The 21,536-nt window shown below is 41.1% G+C and overlaps 1 protein-coding gene across 1 annotated transcript in view; it reads right to left on the bottom strand.

The window, feature by feature from the left end:
* The window catches only part of pex7 (peroxisomal biogenesis factor 7), a 149,189-nt gene that overhangs the window by 26,790 nt on the left and 100,863 nt on the right, over positions 1-21,536 (bottom strand). Inside the window, exons 6-8 of the mRNA XM_078542342.1 lie at positions 20,728-20,834; positions 20,491-20,604; positions 18,198-18,253 (exon numbers count right to left, since the gene is read on the bottom strand). Of these exons, the coding sequence (XP_078398468.1) occupies positions 18,198-18,253; positions 20,491-20,604; positions 20,728-20,834 (277 nt within the window). The remainder of the gene's footprint in view (positions 1-18,197; positions 18,254-20,490; positions 20,605-20,727; positions 20,835-21,536) is intronic.

Here is a 21,536-nt window from a genome sequence, read left to right on the forward strand (position 1 = left end):
TCTCAAACTGAACTTGAAATTCTAGCATGCTATGATCACATGCTATGATCCCTAGAGGATCCTTTACTCTGAGATCATTAATTAATCCCATCTCATTACACAAAACCAAATCCAGAATAGCATGCTCCCTGGTTGATTCCATAACATATTGCTCCAAGAAACAATCTCTAATACATGCTATGAACTCTCCCTCGAGGCTACCCTTGCCAATTTGATTAGTCCAGTCTATATGCATATTAAAATCACCCATGATTATTGCCGTGCCTTTCTTACATGCTCCCAGTATTTCCTGGTTTATACTGTGCCCTACTGCTGAACTACTGTTTGGAGACCTATAGATTACTCCCACCAGGGACTTCTTTCCCTTGCTATTTCTTATTTCTATCCAGACTAACTTTACGTCTTGCTCTCCAGTGCCTATATCATTCCTCACTATAGCACTGATCTTTTCCTTTACCATCAAAGCTACAGCACCTACTTTTCCTTCCTGCCTATCCTTCTGAAACACTGAGTACCCTTGGATATTCAACTCCCATACCTGTTCGCCCTGTAACCACGTCTCAGTAATCGCCACCAAATCATACCTATTTATCTCTATTTGCGCTGTTAACTCATTAAGTATTATTCCGAATGCTACGCGCATTCAGATACAAAGCCTTTAAGTTTGCCCTATTGTCAATTTTTCCTACTCTTATATGATTCTTTGGTTCCATAATGCGTTCACACACTCTGTCCCTTCTTTTCACTTTTTGGTAACAATCAGCCTCGTCACTAAGCTGCACTCTTACCCGCTCCTTAAACTTTGATTTTTTATATTTCCATGCAACTGAACCCTCCCCCCCACTATTTAGTTTAAAGCCCTATCTACAACCCTAGTTATGCGATTCGCCAGGACACTGGTCCCAGCATGATTCAAGTGGAGCCTGTCTGAACGGAATAGCTCCCTCTTTCCCCAGTGCTGGTGCCAATGTCTCATGAATTCGAACCCATTTCTCCCACACCAATCTTTCAGCCACCCATTTTCCTCTTTAATCTTATTGACCCTGTGCCAGTTAGCTTGTGGCTCAGGTAGTAATCTGGAAATTGTTACCTTTTTGGTTCTGCTTTTTAATTTAGCCCCTAGCTGTTCGCATTCCCTCAGCAGAACCTCTTTCCTCGTCTACCTATATCGTTGGTACCTACGTGGACCATGACAACTGGATCTTTCCCCTCCCACTCCAGGTTCCTCTGCAGCCCAGATGAGATATCCTTAACCCTGGCACCAGGTAGGCAACACAGCCTTCAGGACTCTCAATCCTGGCTACAGAGAACAGTATCAATTCCCCTAACTATACTATCCCTGATTACAACTACATTTCTCTTTTCTCCCCCCACTTGAATGGCTCCCTGTACCATGGTGCTATGGCCAGTTTGCTCATTCTCCCTACAGTCCCTGCTCTCGTCCACACAGGGAGCAAGAACCTCGAACCTGTTCGATAAGGGCAAGGGCTTCTTGCAGTGCTACTTCCTGGATCCCTCTACCTGCCTCACTCATAGCCACACCCTCCTGTCCCTGACCACTGGCTGAATTTAAGGTAGTTAATCTAAGGGGTGTGACTGTCTCCTGAAACACAGCGTCCAGGTAATTCTCCCCCTCCCTGATGTGTCTCAGTGTCCGAAGCTCAGACTCTAGCTCATCAACTCTGAGCCGGAGCTCCTCGAGCAACCAACATTTGCTACAGATGTGGTCACTAGGAACCACAATGGGGTCCACCAGCTCCCACATCATGCAGCTGCAACACATCGCCTGGCCCTGCATCTCTATTTCATTTAATTTGTTTTTCAATTTGTTTTTAAATTTCCGACTGGTATTGACCACTTAGGTGAAAAAATGCCAAATTAACAGTCAACATTTTTAAGATTAAATTATGAATTACATATACTCTAAAATGTGTAAGTGTAGAGAAGGAAAATAAAACCACAGATAAAATAGTGGAACAGTAGTTAACTGTCACTTCTCAAACCAAAATTTTTAAAAATTTTAAATGCCATTTAGATAATCCTATAATTCTTTATCAGAGCTCTTTAACTGGATCCTAGGCTAATGTGAAATGAATGCTTCAACTCCACAGACTTCTGTCTCACTCTGTGATGTAATTCTGATTCAACTGAGTGACCTTAAATAACAAAGAAAATGCTGCAGTAATTATGTCTGGCCCAAGGAGCTTCTGATTTTTCAAGAACGAAACAAAGCCCAACACAACACACAAGCATTTATGAAGTAAACCAAAATTTTCTCAACAGTTCAGTAATGAATACTAATTATTTCCTTCACCATGGGTAGATGGGAATTGAAAAACAAGCTGCCTGGCTATCCGAAGAATTTTTTTTATGTTCCAGGCTCACGGTACAGCCCATTGAATTTTACACTTCAGCATGGAATCTTTCTTTGTGATGCTTGATGTGTTGACAAACCATCCAACTTCACACAGGCCAAAAAAAATTTCTGTGCCTTTAAAGTAATGTCGCCAACAATGAGTGCAAGTTTCCCCTTGCTCGCAGGTTCTCAATCAGAAAGTAGATAGGAAATCAGAAACAGCAGCCATGCTTTTCATTTTAAGAATCCCAGTGTCCTAACCTTGCTACAATGCATAAGAAAAGATATAATAGGCTTTATAACAACGCCTACTTCGTGGTAGATTTTGAGTAAAGGTCTGCCTTTGGCCTGAATAGCCTCTCTCATGTACCTATCTTTGTGATCTCTCAGAAATGGTCAAATGCGCTTGAATTATTTTGAAGTGTGGTCCTGGTTATAAGGTAGACAAACATAGCACATCATATTATGGGCACAGCAGATTCTAACAAGCAGCAATGAGTTGAGTAACCTATTTTTGTTCATACAGGGAGGAATGTTGGCCAAGATAGCAGGGGTAGGATTTTTAGCTCAGTGTGCGGGTGTGCGCCCAACATGCTCGAGTGTGAAATAGCATGCAATGACGTCGGACAAGCATCCTGAAGTCATCGCACACTTGTGCAATATTTCAGTCAGCGGGCGCGCGAGAGCCAACGACAATTAAGAGGTCTATTAAGGCCATTAAAATAGCAGTTGACAGCGATTTTTCGTTGCCCATCCAACCTTACAGTTGGCAGGCAGGCAAATCGACCAGGCGGCCTTTGTCTTTTTGAGGAGACCTCATCTAAGGCTGGGATGGAGTTTCCGAGATTAATTTTTTTAAAAGTTAAAGTGTTTGGATGGAATTTTCAGCATCCATGGCCAATTGAGGCCATTGACAGGATAATTAAACCACTTAAAGAACCTGCCCGTCCAACCTTAAGGCTGGCGGGCAGGCCAGGAGCCCCAGCGGGCTTCTGAAAAAACATGAAACCTCATCCACCGGCAGGATGAGGTTTCATGTCTGTTTAAAAAATCTTTAATAAAGTTTTTGTCATATTTATTAACATGTCCCATCTCGTGTGACATAATCACATGAGGGGGACATGTTAATAATTTTTTTATTTTTCTATTATTGAAGTTAATAAACCTTTCACCAATCTCCCCGAGACAGCACTTAGTCTCAGGGAGCAGTGCGCTCCTTCGTGCGCATGCGCAAAACAGCGCACTTTGACAGTTGGGGAATCCCTCCCTCCCTGCACAGGACTTCCCGCTGGGCAGCCTGCTGGGCGGGCCTTAATTGGCCTGCCCACTCAAAATGGCGGCGGGGCCCGTTTTGGCGGCGGAGGTCAGCTGCCCGCCCGGCCACCGAGCCGGTGGGGCCCGCCCGCCCATCAAGGGCAAATTTATGCCCCATGTGTTGAGGTGACTCATTCTGTTGTGTGGATATTTTGTCTGGATTTTAAGTTCCGTTTTTATTGATTTTAAATTCTGCAGCTCACTGAGGCAACTCTCTGCCTTCAGGGAGCTTTCCTTCCACGCTCCCCCGTGCCCACTCTTACTTCAGCGCTCGCTCTCCTCCCACCCCCACCCTGGCTAGCCAGCGTGAATTCGCGGTTGGGGGCCAATCGCGGCCGGTGGTCCGTTCCCCGGGCCACTCCCGGGCCCGCCAACCCGAAAATTCTACCCCAGGAGAACTCCCTGCTTCTCTTCGTATATCTGCCATGAGACTTTTAATGTTTACCTAAACCACTGTGACATGCAGAAATTGTGCCTCATCCAAAAATTGACATCTCTGGAAATGTAGCTCACCCTCAATACTCCACCACAGCGCAAACCTAAATTATGAATGGTCACCGACCTGAAACATTAACACTGTTCACTCTCCACAGATGCTGCCAGGTCACCGAGTATTTCAAGCATTTTATGTTTTTATTTTATGTGCTTAAGCCTGGGGTTGTACCGGGAAAAAGGATTAGAATCAGGTCGGAGTTTTATAATGCACTAAACCAATGAATTAATAACAGACATTATGACAAATTTCAGATTATTTGGAACTGTAAACACAAGATGCTACTCACAGCCATGCCTTTCCTCATAATACTTCCTATAATAACTTATGATACTTTCTCCTTGATGCAAAGGGGAACATCAAACGCAGTTTGATTGCCAAGTACAAGAGCTATCATTAGACTGGACCCTGGGTTTATGTCATTTGAAGAGTAAATGACTCCCAAAAATCATACTGTATGGTATTCATATGTCTATCTTCTAGTCCTAAAAAATGTCAGATGATGTAAATACAACTTTGTTACCAGATCTCAAGAGCGCATTTTGGCTTGAAGACACTTAAAAGAAATTCAATTGGTACAATGGATTTTGATTTTAGAGCTTAATTTAATAAAAGATTCAATTTGGCTGGCATACAGCCAATGGAGAGAAATTTTAATTGGCTTCGGCAAAGAACAATGGATCATGTCAGTATGATTGGCACTCTAACCATACAATTTATTTTAAACATTTTAAAGAAAGTTCCGGTTATGGAAAACATAATCAATCAATACAAGTTCAGTGAACCCAGGGTGATTATTAATGACTTCCCAAATTGATTTTTTTTATGAATGCAGTATGGTCGTATATCACAAGTAAGCCATAAGACCAATGAAGTGGCAACCTATTCAGATTTTGTACTTCAGCAGGGACAGTCCTTCATCACATACTGTCTCAGACATGATAAAATATGCACTCACCGCCTCGTGACAGAATCTTGTTTAACGATGCGGTCTCTTTTTATGCTAGCCTACCAAGATCATTATGTAAAATTAATAAATTGCTGTTAAAGTGCAACTTACAAAAGTTATATTAGGACATTTGGTGCTGCAAATCTCAAATTTAAATAGGAGCTAAAAATGAGAGCATTTTGAAGTGACTAGAGTTAGTTTTCTTTTAGCCACAATGCTAAAGTGTTGACTGCCCCCACTCCAGAAAGAAGGGAGAATGAATGGAAGATAACTGGTCATTAAAATCTTTTTTAAAAAATAAAATCATACGAGCATACAAATTAGGAATGGGAGTAGGCCTCTTGGCCCCTTGAGCCTGCTCCGCCATTCAATAAGATCATGGCTGATCTGATTTTAACCTCACATTCCTGTCTACCCATGATAACTTTTCACCTTGTTTATCAAGAATCTACCTACCTCTGCCTTAAAGATATTCAAGGACTCTGCATCAACTACCTTTCGAGGAAGAGAATTCCAAAGTCTCACAACCCTCTAAGAGAAAAAAATTTTCCTCATCTCTGTCCTAAATGGGCGACCCCTTATTTTGAAACAGTGACCCTGAGTTCTAGATTCTCCCACAAGAGGAAATATCCTTTTCACATCCACCCTGTCAAGTCTCCTCAGGATCTTATATGTTTCAATCATGTAAATCAAATAATAGAGGCCATGCAAACTTACAATATTAAATTTACATAGACTAGACACAGCAACGAAAGGATTTAGAAGGAATACTGAAAGGTTATGATAAAGAAGGTAGGGAGAAACTATCTCCTCTGGCAAGTGGGTCTTTAACCAGAGCTCACAGATTTAAAATAATTGGCAAAAGGACTAGAGAGGAAATTAAGAATCTTTTTCACTCACAGGGTTCTTCTGATCTGGAATGCACCAGAAGAAACCATGTTGGAATCAGAATCCTTGGCTCAGAAATTTTCAGGAGGAATTGGCCATGTACTTGGAAGATGTCTAATTTGTAGGGTTAAGGGGAAAAAACTGTGTGGGATTAAATTGGACAGTGCTTTCAAAGGGCCAGCACAGGTGCAACAGGCTCAATAGCCTCCTTCTGTGCTGAAGATCTCATGATCCTACACAAAACCAGCATTGCCAAAAAAATTACTTCGCTTTTGCAAATTGAGGAGTTTAAAAGTTTCAGGTCCATGAGCCATCTGTTCATGCCAACATGCTAACTTGAGCTGCAATACAGCTCCACAGGGCTGGCCTCTCTCTCTTCATGTGAAGCCCTAACCAACGGCTGTTGCCAAGCCATTTGCTCACGGACAGAATCACATCCAAGCCTGATCATATCCGCACACAATCATCAAAAACAGGAACCCTTGTTAATACTTTCCCCACCTTATCTCAGAGCAGCTGAGGCCAACTGCAGCGTACCCACCACCAGCTCAGCTGAGAGCAGCTAATTCAGCACAGGCCAGCGGATGTGCCTGGGGGCATTACTTATGTGCGTTGTTAAGTATTACATAATCCAGTTCATGGGAAATACTAAAACATTTATTTTGCTTCAAAAAGAGTTTAATAACTTGTTTATTGGAAGTGGGAATATTCAAAAGCACTACTTTTATTGACAGGTTACATAAAAAATGGTTAGGAAATAGAAGAATGCGGGTTGCGTGAGATACAGCAATTTGCTCTATCACTTCATGATCCATGTATAATTTGCCATACTCTAGAAAGTACCAAGCAAACTTAATTCTGTTTCCTCAGTGGTTGGCGGGGGTGGGGGGGGGGGGGGCAACCAATCAAGGAGAAACCCTATAATTAGACAAATCTCAACATTCTCCTTAATCCTTAAAAGTCCATTTAAATCTCAGAAGCCACCCAGCTGACATCTGACCGATTTCAAGCCACTGTCGATTCATCCAGCATGACAGGATAAAATATATTCTTCCCTTTTGCAAACTGAGTGGTTAAATAATATAATAAATCAAGGCCTTTAACCATTATGCTCATGGCAACAATGTTTTCCCTCTTTTAACCAAATAACTTCCAATTCATTCCTAAATAAATTTAAATGAGCTATTTGAAGAAGTTGACTGACACACCATAATGATTTTTACTTTGGTGCTTGATCCACATATCCACTAATGCAGTTTGTATGAGCCCAAAACTACACACACCATTTTAAATATGATGTAACTAATATTTATACAGAGTTAAAACAATCTGTTTCGATGTATAATCAAGTGCTTTCAAGATGCATCCCAAAGTTTGATCAAACTGTTGACAAGACTTCATACAAATGAGGATTTTCAGCGCATGTTCAACTTGATTGCTGTCTATATGAACTTTTTGCAGGCATTTAATAAGGTTCCATACAACAGATTAGTCAAAAATGAAGTCACATGATTTGAGATAACCTGGTGAAATGGATTTGTAATGGGCTGAGAGGTAGCAGACAAAAATAGGGATATAGAGAATAGTCTGATTGGTGGAATATGACAAGTGGTGTTCCCTAGGGACCTGTACTGGGATTCAGCTTTACACCAAATATGTCAATGAAGGTATAGAGAGCTGTATACCCAAGCTTGCACATAACACCAAGTAAGGAGACAAATGCAAATCATTAAAAAAGCACAGAGGCAGAGATTTTTGTTAGATAACAGTGTCAAGGGTTATGGGACGAAGGAGGATAAACAGAACTGACATACAAATAGTCATCATTCAATAGGATTGCAGAACAGACTTGAGGAACTGATTGGCCTGCTCCTGTTCCTATGCTTCCTATTTATTATATCAAAATTGTTTCACACCATTGCTGGTGGAGATTTATTCATTTGGTTTAAATGTTTCATGCCTCCTTTTCCAAAGGAACCTTTTCATTCCTGATCTATCTGCAGCTGGAATTCATGATTTATATATGTGCTAAAAAGTACTTTGTAGCTTTGCAATTATTAAAATTCAGAATTATTTCTGATCTGAATCACTTTAACCATTTAAACTGTTTCTGTAGAAAACTGGGCGAACATGCCCAGGCACAGAAAATACAACAGCAGAATACAGGGTTCTCTCTAGAAGCAAAAATTCATGGGGCAACATTTTCCCCCCCATCAGGGGGGGATGTGCGGAAGCGGGCACGAGTGGGCGGGTTCCCGATTGGCACCCCCGGTCGGGGGCGTGCCGTCATTTTACGTGGGCAGGCCAATTAAGGCCCGGCCAGTGTGACATCCGCTCGGAAGTGCTGTGCGCTCCCTGTGCGGGCGGTGGGGGATCCTCTGAGCCGGGAGTGCGCTCTTTGTGCATGCGCGCAAAAGAGTGCACAGGTCTCCCTCAGACAAAGTGCTGCCTCAGGGAGATCAGCACAAATGTGAAAAGCAATTTAAGGAATAGAAATAATTTTACCGACATGAGTTGGGACATGTCCATAACTTTTATTATAAAATATTCTGAAAATTTTAAATCCGTCATGAAACCTCATCCCCCTCACCGTGGATGGGGTTTCATGTTTTTTCAGGAGCCCGCCTGGGCTCCCGGCCTGCCCGCCAACCTTAAGGTTGGACAGGCAGGTCCATTAACTGGATTAATTAGTTCTTCAAAGGCCTTAAGTGGCTGTTGACAGTTTGGTGGGCGCGCAGCCGACTCAGCTGCAAGCCTGCTGAACTGAAAATCTAATTGAACCAGGGTGACGTCGGGACGCACGCCCGATGTCACCCCGTGTCATTTTACCCATCGGCAAGAGGGCCCCACCCCCCTGCTTGCCAACCAGAAGATGCAGCCCATGAAGTAGCATCAGTCCTGGTGCAAGAACATAAGACCTAGGAGCAGGAGTAGGCAAATTGGCTCTTCGAGCCTGCTCCGCTATTCGATAAGATTATGGCTGATCTGGTTGTGTCTCAACTCCACTTTCCTGAGTTTCTCCAGCTACTTTTGTTTTTGTTTCAGATTTCCAGCATCCGCAGTATTTTGCTTTTATCTTATTTGCATAGGATTATAGCCTTAAAGTCACTCCAGGGGATCTATTATTATACTAATATACCCCATAACCCTTGACTCCGCTGTTTATCAAAAATCTGTCTAACTCAGCCTTAAATAAATTCAATAACCCAGCCTCCACTGCTTTCTGGAGAAGAAGATTCCACAGACTAACAACCCTTCAAGAGGAAAAATTTCTCCTCATCTCCATCTTATTCTTAAACTGTGTCCACTAGTTCTAGTCTCCCCCACAAGTGGAAACATCCTCCTGGTATCTACCCTATCAAGTCCCCTCAGGATCTTATATAAGACACAGGTAGTAAAAGAGCCATGCAATTGTTTATTGCAATTAGAAATTGTCTATGGATTAGATTGTTTTATGTATAGGGTACTTAATTTTCACTTGAAAGAACTTTGAAGTAAAAAAAGGTTTACAAATGATCTACAAAAGCTGCTTCTAATCTTTGATTGTCTCTCCAATTTTTCTAGGTATTTAAGGGATTGCTGCATTTTTGGACGTATGATTGTTTGCATGAGATATTATATTTGGATCCTGTTTGTTTCTTCTGCTAGTTCAGGTGGACATTAAAATTCCCTTGGCAAAAACAAGGAGCTCTTCCTCATCCTGAGCAACACTGATCGCCCACCAACACCATCAAAACAAACTCATCCCTTTATTCATAGTAGAATTTTACTGTGCATGAGGTGGTTGTCATATTTGCCTACATAACAACAGTAACTGAACTTCAAACAAATCCACGGCATGTGAAGCACTGTGGAATATTTTTGAGACACCATACAGCATATATAATTGCAAATCGCTCCTTCTTAGCAATATTTGCCTTGTCTTTAATGGGGCTAAAATCAGGGGTACACTCAAAACGTGTACATTCTATACTTAGAAGCTTTTTTAAAGAAATTTTAGCACTGTCATTCTGGACTGGCATAAGCAGTGGGATAAAACTCCATCTACTTCGCCTTGCTCATAATAACAGACCTATATCCCAAATGTACCACCGAGGTATTTTCATTTCTAGTAACAACTCTCCTTTGAGGCAGCTCAAATATACTTGCCAATTTAGTTCTAATTTTGCCTCATAAGATTTGCGCTAGCTGCCAGAATTGAGACTACCTAAACTGCAAGAAGACTACCTAAACTGCAGGAAAAACTCCAATCCATTTAATCGGAAGTACATTTCTACCAGGGCCAAGACATGAAAAAACATTTGCTCCCACTACACTACTTAATTCCTACATTTACAGAAAACTAACAAGTTTAAGTTGATCATGAGGAAAGTGCATGGAAGAGCAGTTGTAACTAATTATTTCTGTTTCAAACAATTTCTTGTGTAGTTTCTCAGCAACAAGCCCAATGTTCTCCATCTGCATGTTATGCAAGGCAAAATAATTTTACACAAGGTCAATGGAATGGGAGAGATGCAAATATCCCTTCAGACATAATATAATTAAATACATTTATCTTTAGCCAACTGGTTGACATGATGCGTCAAGTGTATTAGCATAGTGCGTGGTGCATAGTGGTCAGTCTGCTTGTCACCAGTTGCTTTCAGCTCTTATCACTGGCTAGCAGTATAACTATTGTAAAAAAAGAGCTGAGTACATAAGCCTCTGCCACCAGTGCACTGCAAGCCCTATGTACTGCCTCCTTGTGGCAACACACATAAACTGGGTACCTCACCGACCCAGGCTAAACTACAGGCACCTCAGAGGAGTGTCATGAAGCTACTAATGTAAATAATATTATTGGAAAATATTTTTTTCTTAAAATAGAGGCTTAGTCTGTGGGTATGTCTTAATTGGATTAAAGCCAGCTAGTCTGGGTGCTTTGATGTGTACTAGTTTTGATACGTAAGAGAGATAGCGTGCATTTGCATTTTTTGAATATAGCATTCAAGAAGTGGAGTGAAAACTGACACCTATCTAGCAGGTACCAAGCAATATGTTTATGTTACTAATAAAACTGATACTATGAAAGGAGTTTTATTGTTAGAAGAGACTGGTGATACAATGAGAATTTACATTCAATGGGCGGTGCTAGGTATAACTCCAGGAGTTTTGTGTGTGCAGGGCAGAGGCAATGTGAGATCAAAAGGCAGCTGTAAGCCTCCAACTATCTCCACAGGAACCAAAGTGAAAAGAACCTCATTTTGAATTCGTAAGGTGAAAATGCTTTGCCTGGTGTCTGGTTAAGTCTATGGGTTGCTGTTGCCTTAATGGAGATTAGTTTAGGAATTTGTTAAAAGTTATGATAGTAGCAATTTGAAGCTATGTGTATATATATTTTAACCTGTGTAAATTAATAAAATGTTTCACTTAGTTTAATGTAACATCTCGAGAACTGGTGGTCTCATTCCTGAATTTAGAGTCGCATCTCAAACATAACACTTAAAATTATAGGTTATGACAGTTGCTTAAAGTTTCCGTAAGGGATTTTTAAAAATCTCAGTTTTGCCAACTGCATCGGTCATAACAATTGGGGGCTCGTCTGGGAACAATTAGGTAACTCAATATTTCATTTAAATTTTCAAGCACCCCCTCATTATCCAATTAGATTAGAGGAAAATCAATTTCAGCGTCCTGCACTTCTACCTCTTTCTCATCATTCACCATCATTAATAACTCTTTTTGTTCCTCTTCCCGGTCAAAGTACTTTTTAAGCATATTTACATGACACACCCTCTGCTTCTTTCTTCTCTCTGTTTATTAAATAATTTACTTCACTCAATTTCTTTTCAATCCTCTAAGGCCTTGCATTTAATGAATCACCTAGTGCTGGTAACAGAACCAGTACTTTCTCTCCAGAGACAAAATTGCGAACTTTAGCCTTCTTATCTGCTTTCATTTTCATCATTTGCTGTAATATCTTTAAATGTTCCTTAGCTAACTTACATGTTCTGTTCAATCTTTCCCTGAAATTTGATACGTAGTTTCTGAATTTTGACCCACCAATTTCTCATGAACCAATTTCAGTGATCCCCTTACCTCATGACCATAAACTAGTTCAAAAGGGCTAAAACCAGTTAATGCATTAGGAGCATCTCTAATAGCAAATAACAAGAATGGAATTCCTGTATCCCAATCCTGTGCATAATCATGACAGTATACTCTTATCATAGTTTTTAAAGTTTGATGCCATTTTTCCAAAGCTCCTTGTGACTCCAGATGATAAGCTCTTAACTTAAACTGTTTCATCCCCTAACTGTTCATTACTTCCTTAAACAGCTGTGACATGAAATTTCACACTTGATCTGATTGTATTTCTTTAGGTAAACCATATCTTGTAAAAAATTTAATTAAATCCTCTACAATCTTCTTAGTTGTAATGTTTCTTAAAGTTATCGCTTCAGGAAACCTGGTAGACACGTCCATTATTGTCAATAAATACTGATTTCCACTTTTAGTCTTAGGGAGGGTCCTACACAATCAATCATGACCCTGGTAAAAGGTTCTTCAAATGCTGGTATTGAGATTAAAGGCACTGGCTTAATCATTGCCTGTGTTTTCCTGTTATTTGACATGTATAACAGGTTCTACAGAATTTTGACTACATCCCTATGCAATCCTGGCCAAATAAAAACTTCTGTATCTTTTCCTGTGTTTTCCTAATTCCTAAATGTCCCCTCATTGAAATTTCATGAGTAATCCTCAGAATCTCATTTCTATACCCTAATGGGATAACAATCTGATGCACCTCCCTCCAGCTTTCATTTGCGGAGACATAATCCAACCGCCATTTTCTCATCAGAATACCTTCCTGAAAATAATAACATACTGGAATACCCACCTCCTGACTCCCCAAAGTCTGTCCACCAACTACAAGGCACAAGTCAAGAGCGTGATGGAATACTCTCCACTTGCGTGGATGAGTGCAGTTCCCACAACACTCAAGAAGCTTGACAACATCCAGGACTAAGAAGCCTGCTTGATTGGCACCCAATCCACCATCTTAAATATTCACTCCCTCCACCACTGGCACACAGTGGCAGGAATGCACTGCAACACCCTACCAAGGCTTCTTTGACAGCACCTTCCAAACCCACGAACTCTACCACCTAAAAGGACAAGAACAGCAGATGCATGGGAACACCACCACCTGCAAGTTCCCCTCCAAGCCACACACCATCCTGACTTGGAAATATATCACCATTCCTTTACTGTCGCTGGGTCAAAATCCTGGAACTCCTGCCCTAACAGCACTGTGGGTGTTCCTACACCACATGGACTGCAGCAATTCAAGAAGGCAGCTCACCATCACCTTCTGCAATTGGGGATGGGCAATAAATGCTGGCCCAGCCAATGTTGCCCACATCTCATGAACAAATAAAAGAAAACTATACCACTCCAAGAAGAAAGATCATCCTTGGATCAACACTTGCCATACCGCTGTTCCAGAAAGGACCCAGAGGCTCCTCAACATTCTTGATCAGGCTCTTTTGGACAACAACACCCAAGGCCAGAGTGCAGTGTCAAAATGGGATCATCTGCATAACACCATCTATAACTCTGCACTCATTGTGTATGGGAAAAGAGGTCAGAGGAATGCTGACTCATTTGAGGCTTATTGGACTAAGGTGGAGCCAATTACTGCAACCAAGAGAAGAGTCCTCATGAATTACAAGCATTCCCCAGCAAACACAATCTAGATGCTCTCAGATCTGCCAGAATCAAGTCTCAGCAGACTGCTTGGCACTAAGCCAATCAATACTGGTTGAAACTCTACAACAGTATACAATCTGCTGCTGAATCCAGGGATGCTAGAGGGACAGATGAAGGAATCAAGGAAGCAACAGACCCAGCAGCAATCAAATCGGCCCCCTTGAAGAAAGAGACTGGGATGATCATCACTGAACCTAGAAAGCAAATTTTTTTATTCATTCATGGGATGTAGGCATTGCTGGCTAGGCCAGCACTTATTGCCTATCCCTAATTGCCCTTGTGAGGATGGTGGTGAGCTGCCTTCTTGAACCGCTGCAGTCCATGTGGTGTAGGTACACCCACAGTGCTCTTAGGGAGGGAGTTCCAGGATTTTGACCCAGCGACAGTGAAGGGAAGGCAATATATTTCCAAGTCAGGGTGGTGACAAGCTTGGAGGGGAACTTGCCGGTGACGTTCCCAATATCTGCTGCCCTTGTCCTTCCAGATGGTCATGGGTTTGGAAGGTGCTGTCCAAGGACCCTTGGTGAGTTCCTGCAGTGCATCTTGTAGATGGTACTGTTATGATATGGCAGGTGGTACTTGCCAGGCTGACCAAATCCACAAAGGAAACTTAGCCATGCTATCACAACAATTTTGCAATTTGTATTTATTACAAGAAGGCTTGTGCACTGAAGTCAAGAGTAATGAATCCACGACCACCTTTAGAGATTTTAAAGATTAAATTAAACATTTATTAACAAAAGAAGAAAAAGCTTAAACACACACATAAGATTACAATTACACAGATGTAACATTTCCCAAAATGTCTACTTAACCAGACTCCCAACTACATACCCCCTCTAAGGCAGATGTCCAAATAGATTCCAAATGTATAAAGTCATCCAGCAATATTATCACTAACCCCCACTGGACAATGGAAATCCAAAGGCTTTTAACACAACTTTGGTTACTGGAACAGCAAACTTCTGCAGGGTGGCTAAAGGCTTTTTCCCACCAGTCTGTTTCATACAGTCACCTTTCAAGATCTCACATGGCCACACCTCAAACAGCCTTCCATCCTTCTTTAAATATATTTTTTCCCTTTCAATCTGTAAATCCCATTGTTTCAACTTGTCTTTAGAAATTACGTTTCCCAGAATATAACAATCTTTCATGTTATCATTATGACCAGCACTTTTGGGAAAAATCAACATAATAACTTTGCCTTATTTATCTTGCCAGTTGTAAACATTTTCCATGTCCCTTTGAAAATCAAACACTTCTCCACTTACCAAAAAATACAAATTTCATTCACACTGTCTCTGCTGAGACCTCATCCTAGCTTACTCTCATCTCCATTTCAAACGCCTGTTTTACACCTCACTGCTTTGATAATTGAAACCTTGCAGTTTTACCGTCTCTAGTTTAATTAAATTAGACACACACACACACACACATACATGCACATAAGCCTGCTTTAGAGTATCACACAATAATATTAGGAAAAATATGATAGTTCCTTGACAGTATACACTGCTACCACTGTGCATGGTGCTGGAGGGAGTGAATATTTGTGGATGGGGTGCCAATCAAGTGGACTGCTTTGTCCTGGATGGTGTTCAAGCTCCTTGAGTGTTGTTGGAGTTACACTCATCCAGGCAAGTGAAGAGTATTCCAACACACTCCTGACTTGTGCCTAGATGGTGGACAGGCTTTGTGGAGTCAGGAGGTGAGTTACATGCCACAGGATTTCTAGCCTCTGATCTGCTCTTGTAGCCAGAGTATTTATATGACTAGTCCAGTTCAGTTTCTAGCCAATGGTAAACCTCAGAATGTTGATAGTGGGGGATTCAGTGAAAATAATGCCATTGGATTTCAAGGGTGACAGTTAGATTCTGTCTTGTGGGAGATGGCCATTGCCTGGCACTTGTGTGGCACATATGTTACTTGCCACTTGTCAGCAGAAGCCCGGGTATTGTCCAGGTGTTGCTGCATTTGGACATGGACTGCTTCAGTATCTGAGGAGTCGCTAATGGTGCTGAATATTGTGCAATCATCAGTGAACATCCCCATTTCTGACCTTATGATGGAAGGAAGGTCATTGATGAAACAGCTAAAGATGATAGGGTAGGTGGAGCATGAACTTGAACTCTATGCAACAGAGAATGTTGTTACTGGAGAAGCTCTCAGCACCATTCCAGACTTTCCCGTTTTGGAGGAGCTGGACAGCAAGCCCACCACAGTAGAGCTCAACAAGGCCATTGATCATGTTGCCAGTGATGAAACCTGAAACAACTATGGCTTTCCACCTGAAATCATCTAAAGTAGAAAACCGGCACTGCTGCAGCATCTCCATGAACTTTTGTGTCTGTTGGAAGGAAAGAATTATCCATCAAGACGTGCGTGATGCAAAAATAGTTATCTTGTACAAGAACAAGGGGGTTTGCACTGCCTGCAACAATTACCAAGGCATCTCCTTGTTAAGTATTGCAGGGGAGATCTTTGCTTGCGTAGCTCTGACCAGATTGCAGGCCCTGGCATCTCACACCCACCCTGTTTCTCAGTGCAGCTTCAGAGCTCGCAGATCGACAGTTGACATGATTTTCACACTTCGACAATTACAGGAGAAGTGCCACAAACAGTGCAGATCACTCTACGTTGCTGTCATAGATCTCAGCAGGGCCTTCAACCTTATCAGCATAGACGCACTCTTTAAACTGCTGTGGAAAATAGGTTGCCTGTCTGGTCTCCTGGGAATAATTTCTTCCTTCCACGAGAACATGCAGTGTTTCATCAATAACAATGGAGCATCATCAGAGACTTTGACGATCAGCACCAGGGTAAAGCAGGGCTGTGTCCTGGCACCAACTCTCTACAACATATTTTTCTCCATGCTGCTATTACATACTTTTGGTGATTCAAATGAGGGAGTCTACCTGCACGCCAGAGCCAACAGCAAGTTATTCAACTTGGCAAGACCAAAATGTGCAATGTCCTAGTTCATGAGCTGCTGTTTGCTGATGATGCTGAGCTGTCATCCCATACTGAAGTTCACTTGCAACAGCTTGTAGATCAGTTATCCTGGGCCTGCAAGAGTTTGGACTGACAATCAGTATCAGGAAGACCAAAGTTATGGGAGATGACGTAGAGACTCCACCATCAACATCGACAACCTCACTCTGGAGGTCATTGACAGTTTCACATACCTTGGATCAACAATTACCGGCAACCTGCCCCTTGTTGCAGAAAGCAGCACCAAGACTGCCAAGGCCGCAACTGTCATGTCAAAGTTGAGTAATTGAGTGTGGACCAACAGCAAACTAACCGAAAATACAAAGCTCCACCTGTACCTGGCTTGTGGTTCTCTCCTTCACAGTAACGAAGAAGGTACAATTTATGCAAGCCAAGAAAAGAGGCTGAACAGCTTCCACCTCTGCTGCCTCAGATGAATATTGGGCATCCCCTGCCAAGACAGAGTGCTGAATATGGGAACACACCAACATGCAGGGATCCCCAGAATGTTTGCTCTCGAGTCAGCGGCGACTCCATTGGCTGGGTCACGTGAACCAAATGGATGACAGCCACATCCCCAGAGGCATGCTCTATGGTAAGCTTGATCTTGGCACAAGACAAACAGGTCACCCACGTCTGCGATACAAGGATTTCTGCAAGTGAGATTTCAAGTTGACCAGGATTGGAGTTGATGCAGTCGCTGCTGACCGGAGTGCTTAGAGACGAGCAGTTACAAAGAGCATGGAAAAAGCAGAAGTCAAAAGAAATGACCAGATGGGGAAAAAGAGAGACGGCTGGAAGGAAAAAACATCAGTCAACCTTGGGCCCATGTTATTCATCTGTGCCAGATGTGGAAAGGACCGCCACCCAAGAATTGGCCTCTCCAGCCACAACAGACGATGCTCAAAACAAAAACGACATAGACCCTGGGTGCAGTCCATCATCTCCTGATATGGACAGATTGTATCATCATCTTCTTTAGCCAACTGGCACATAATTCCAGAGCTTGTGAATTTCATACATTCCAAAGAACCCAGTCCAATTTGAGGACTTTGCCTGTGTGTTTACCAACCTCAAAGTTTCCATAAATAGAGTGACGCTAATTTGCAATGTTGTGAAGTACTACTATGAAAGGTGCACATAAATACATCACCATTTTTTTTCTGAAGGAAGATTGGTGGATTCAAGGATAAGAAATTTAAAATATTTGTTTAATTTGATCTCGTAAAAAGAATGAATCTTAAAAGGACCAAAAGATTGCTTGCAATAATTTTGTGTAAAGCTCTTCTGGATTTAATTTAACTAGAGATACTCATCAATGTATCAGAAATCTCATGGATAGGCAAAGTGCCAAATGATATCTAGTGCCAATGGAACAGTACTCAAGCAAGGTGTCAACGCCTCAGGTGAAGAAGGGAGGAGGAAAATAGGTGAAGAAAAAATATGCTACTCACCTGACACTGAAATCGTAGGAACAAGAGGCTAATATAGATGCATGAAATGGAGAAAACTAGAGAAAAATAGCAGCATTAGTATAATATTACAAAATGTTACATTTCTGAAATCATGTATTTAATGTATCGATATTTAAAATATATATACAATTTATCATATTTAAGCTTGTACATCCAAAGTATTTTGATTGTGCATAATTTCTGAGGTACTTTTAGCTTTGCAGATTTTAAAATGTACAGTAAGAAAAAATTATATTTTTATGACTGGTTATGACTATCCTGTGCTAAAAACACCAGAAGGTAAAAATGCTCTTAAAGCAAATTTGTTCTGAAAAATGTATTCATGCTTTGAGATACTGAACTTCCACCTATTTTTCCCTCTTAAGCCATATCTTAGGTTCATCACTTTGTCTGTCAAACTCATGACACACTAGAGTTATCAGTGAAAGGGATGTGTACATTATATAAAAATGTTCCTGTCCACACTCTTGATACCCCATATAATCAGCATAGCCTTAATTAATCTTGCATTTTAGCTCTCCATCTCTGTCTTTCTTTGGTATCTATCTTCAGTTTTATAGTGTAGTTGCCCAGGTTGTCTCCCAAACTCATTATGAGTAAGAAATGCAGAACTAGAGGATTTTATTCTAAGGTTGGAGCTAAGACACATTATCAGGTAAGAGTAAGGAAGTTTTATTCTGCATCTGATGTGCACGACAACAAACTGGTAATACTCATTGCAACATTCTTTTATTGAGAAAACGCAGCACAAGGTCAAAGGCAAGTACAAGACACTATCTGTAGTTGTAAGGGTAAAAATGAGGTAAATCAAGAACTAGTTGTTAGTAATACCTAGTGTTGATTTTAAAGAGCTATAGATTATAAGGGAAGATTGAGGGAGTAGAGGACCTCAAAGAATAAGCCTCAGTTGGAGTTGGTGTAATGGTTTGACTTTAAAACAAGGGAGGATGCAAGGAAGAGATGGTGGGATAGAGTACTAGAGAACTTAGAAGAAAAAATGACAATGATTTTCGTGGGGCAATGATTGACAGAATTTGATTAAAATGGAGAGATGTTGGAGCACAGAGGTGAAAAAATGACTTAATCAAAGAGCTTTGTTCTAGTATTCGATCCTGAAGGTCAAGAGAGGTTTTAGAAAAATGGCTCAGATTAAAAGAATAGTGCTTGAGTCTCAGACAGACTCATGCTGAGATGCTGAGGAGGAAAGAAGTGTTTGATGTGAAAGGAAAATTGGGTTTCTTGCAATAAAGATATAGGAATTCCAGCTGAGATCATGGGAGAAAGTGGGGCCATTAATAGATAAAGAAGGAATAGGATTAAAGCTATCAAAAGTGAAAAGTGACAACTTCTTTGGGCTTTGGATGTGTGAGGGTTATTGGAAAATTGTATTTCAAGAATTGAAAGAAATAAGATTTTCATTGCCTCTTTGGAGTGTAAGAAGATCGGCTTTTAGTGATTCAACCATGGAATTACAAAAGAGATAAAAGGGTGTTCACACAGGGTGTACATGAACTGAAGGAAGCTGGCGAGAGCAACCATCAGCAATAGAATTCAACAGTGAGTAAAAATGTCATTGGCATGGAGAAGAAACAGAGTAAGGAGAGATCACAGGATTTGGCAACCTGAGTTAATTGGAAAAGGGAGTCAAATAATAAGTCATTAACTACAACAAAAATAGAGCAATATACTAGAAAACTGGCTTGCCATAAGCACAGCATTGGTAGAAACCTTATGATGTGGTACATTGTTCAGAAGTGTCTGTCCTCTGTCAAAGACTTTGGAGATATCCAAGATGATAAGAAGTGAATCATCGAAGCAGTCAAGATTCAGGTTGAATAATAACAATAAACAGCAACAACACATATTAGGTAAAGAAACCACCAGTGGGACAGCCAAGCTGAAAACCACAACTAACAGTCAAGGATGGATAGATTTTCTCACTGATTATACGAAGTAATAAAGTGTAATATTTCCTATCCCTTATAATAATGTGTACAATTTTGTTTTTAAAAAACTAAAAACCTGCAAGAGCCAATAACCTACAAACTTGTCAGCTTCTTAACCTTTACACAACTGGAATTGGTGAAATCCTGAAACGTAAAAGTTACTCAAAACATGAGCGTTGTAGGATTAAATGAGCTAAATCTCCTGAGCTGATGTTTCTCAGAACACTGTACACTAAATCACAAGTTTAAACCACTTAACCATAAAAAAATTAATTCAATCAATCACCAGTGGCAAACAACAAGCCAGAAACAGTAAATGCACTTACTTTAGCTCTTCGTATAGCATAAGTATGGCCAGCGAGATGATGCACTGGCAGTCGGATATTTCTTAGGTCCCAGCATTTTAAAGTGCAGTCAACTGCTCCAGTAACAAGCATATTCTGGATTAAATATAATACAATTTTATTCTTTATATCATTTTTCCATTTTTACTTTTACTCACAATATCCGCAACTAGCAAATTGGAATGGGTTTATTCAACTAATTGATCTCTAGATCCTTACCTGATCATATTTACTCCAGTCACAGCTCAGTATCTCTGCTTGATGAGCAGGAATGATTATCCTGGCTCCTGCTGTCTTTATATCCCAGACTCGTAGAGTATTATCGCCTGAAATTATATGGAGAACACACTTAGTTCTTTAACTTTCCTCCATTCAAGTCAGCTTCCCAAAATTACTTGGGTAAAACAGATGGGCCAGCTCAGCCTCTGTGCAGTCAGACTAGATCCCAGCAATGTTCATTCCTCATCAGATTTATTGATCACGCTAAACTTGTTCCATGGGATTCTACTGGTTTTCCAACATAACCCCAAGGTACTGTTGGAAAACTGGTTACATGGGAAACATTTCTAGACTGCCAAAAAAAATAATGGGAATTATGTACATCCCTTCCATGGTAAATGACCACCTGGCAGGGTCAAAGGGTGGATACAGGGGCAGGGATTCTAAGTTACGGGAGTTCCTGCTGTTGAGCTCACATAGGACTTGATGTCATATTGGCAGATAGAATGTTGAGAAAGATAAAGTGTGCCAGTGAGCATCATGGCATGTGTGAATTGCCCTAATGGAAAACAGACCTAGCAATAGTCCGAACTCCTGAAAAAGTGAATTTAAAAATATTTGTATTCTTTATCAGTTCCACTCGCCCTCAGACAGTCAGTTGAACTTCCACTGGCATAGAGTGGGTAGGAGGCAAAGATTGGCTGTTAAGTGAAACATAAGCCCATCTTCCCTACGTAAATGAGCTGTCCTATCAAACTCCAGAGGAGGCCAGCTTGCGAGGGCACTGACGGGTGTGATCCTGGTGTAAT

Source organism: Cetorhinus maximus, chromosome 5, assembly GCF_964194155.1.
Source record: "Cetorhinus maximus chromosome 5, sCetMax3.hap1.1, whole genome shotgun sequence".
Lineage (NCBI taxonomy): Eukaryota > Metazoa > Chordata > Chondrichthyes > Lamniformes > Cetorhinidae > Cetorhinus > Cetorhinus maximus.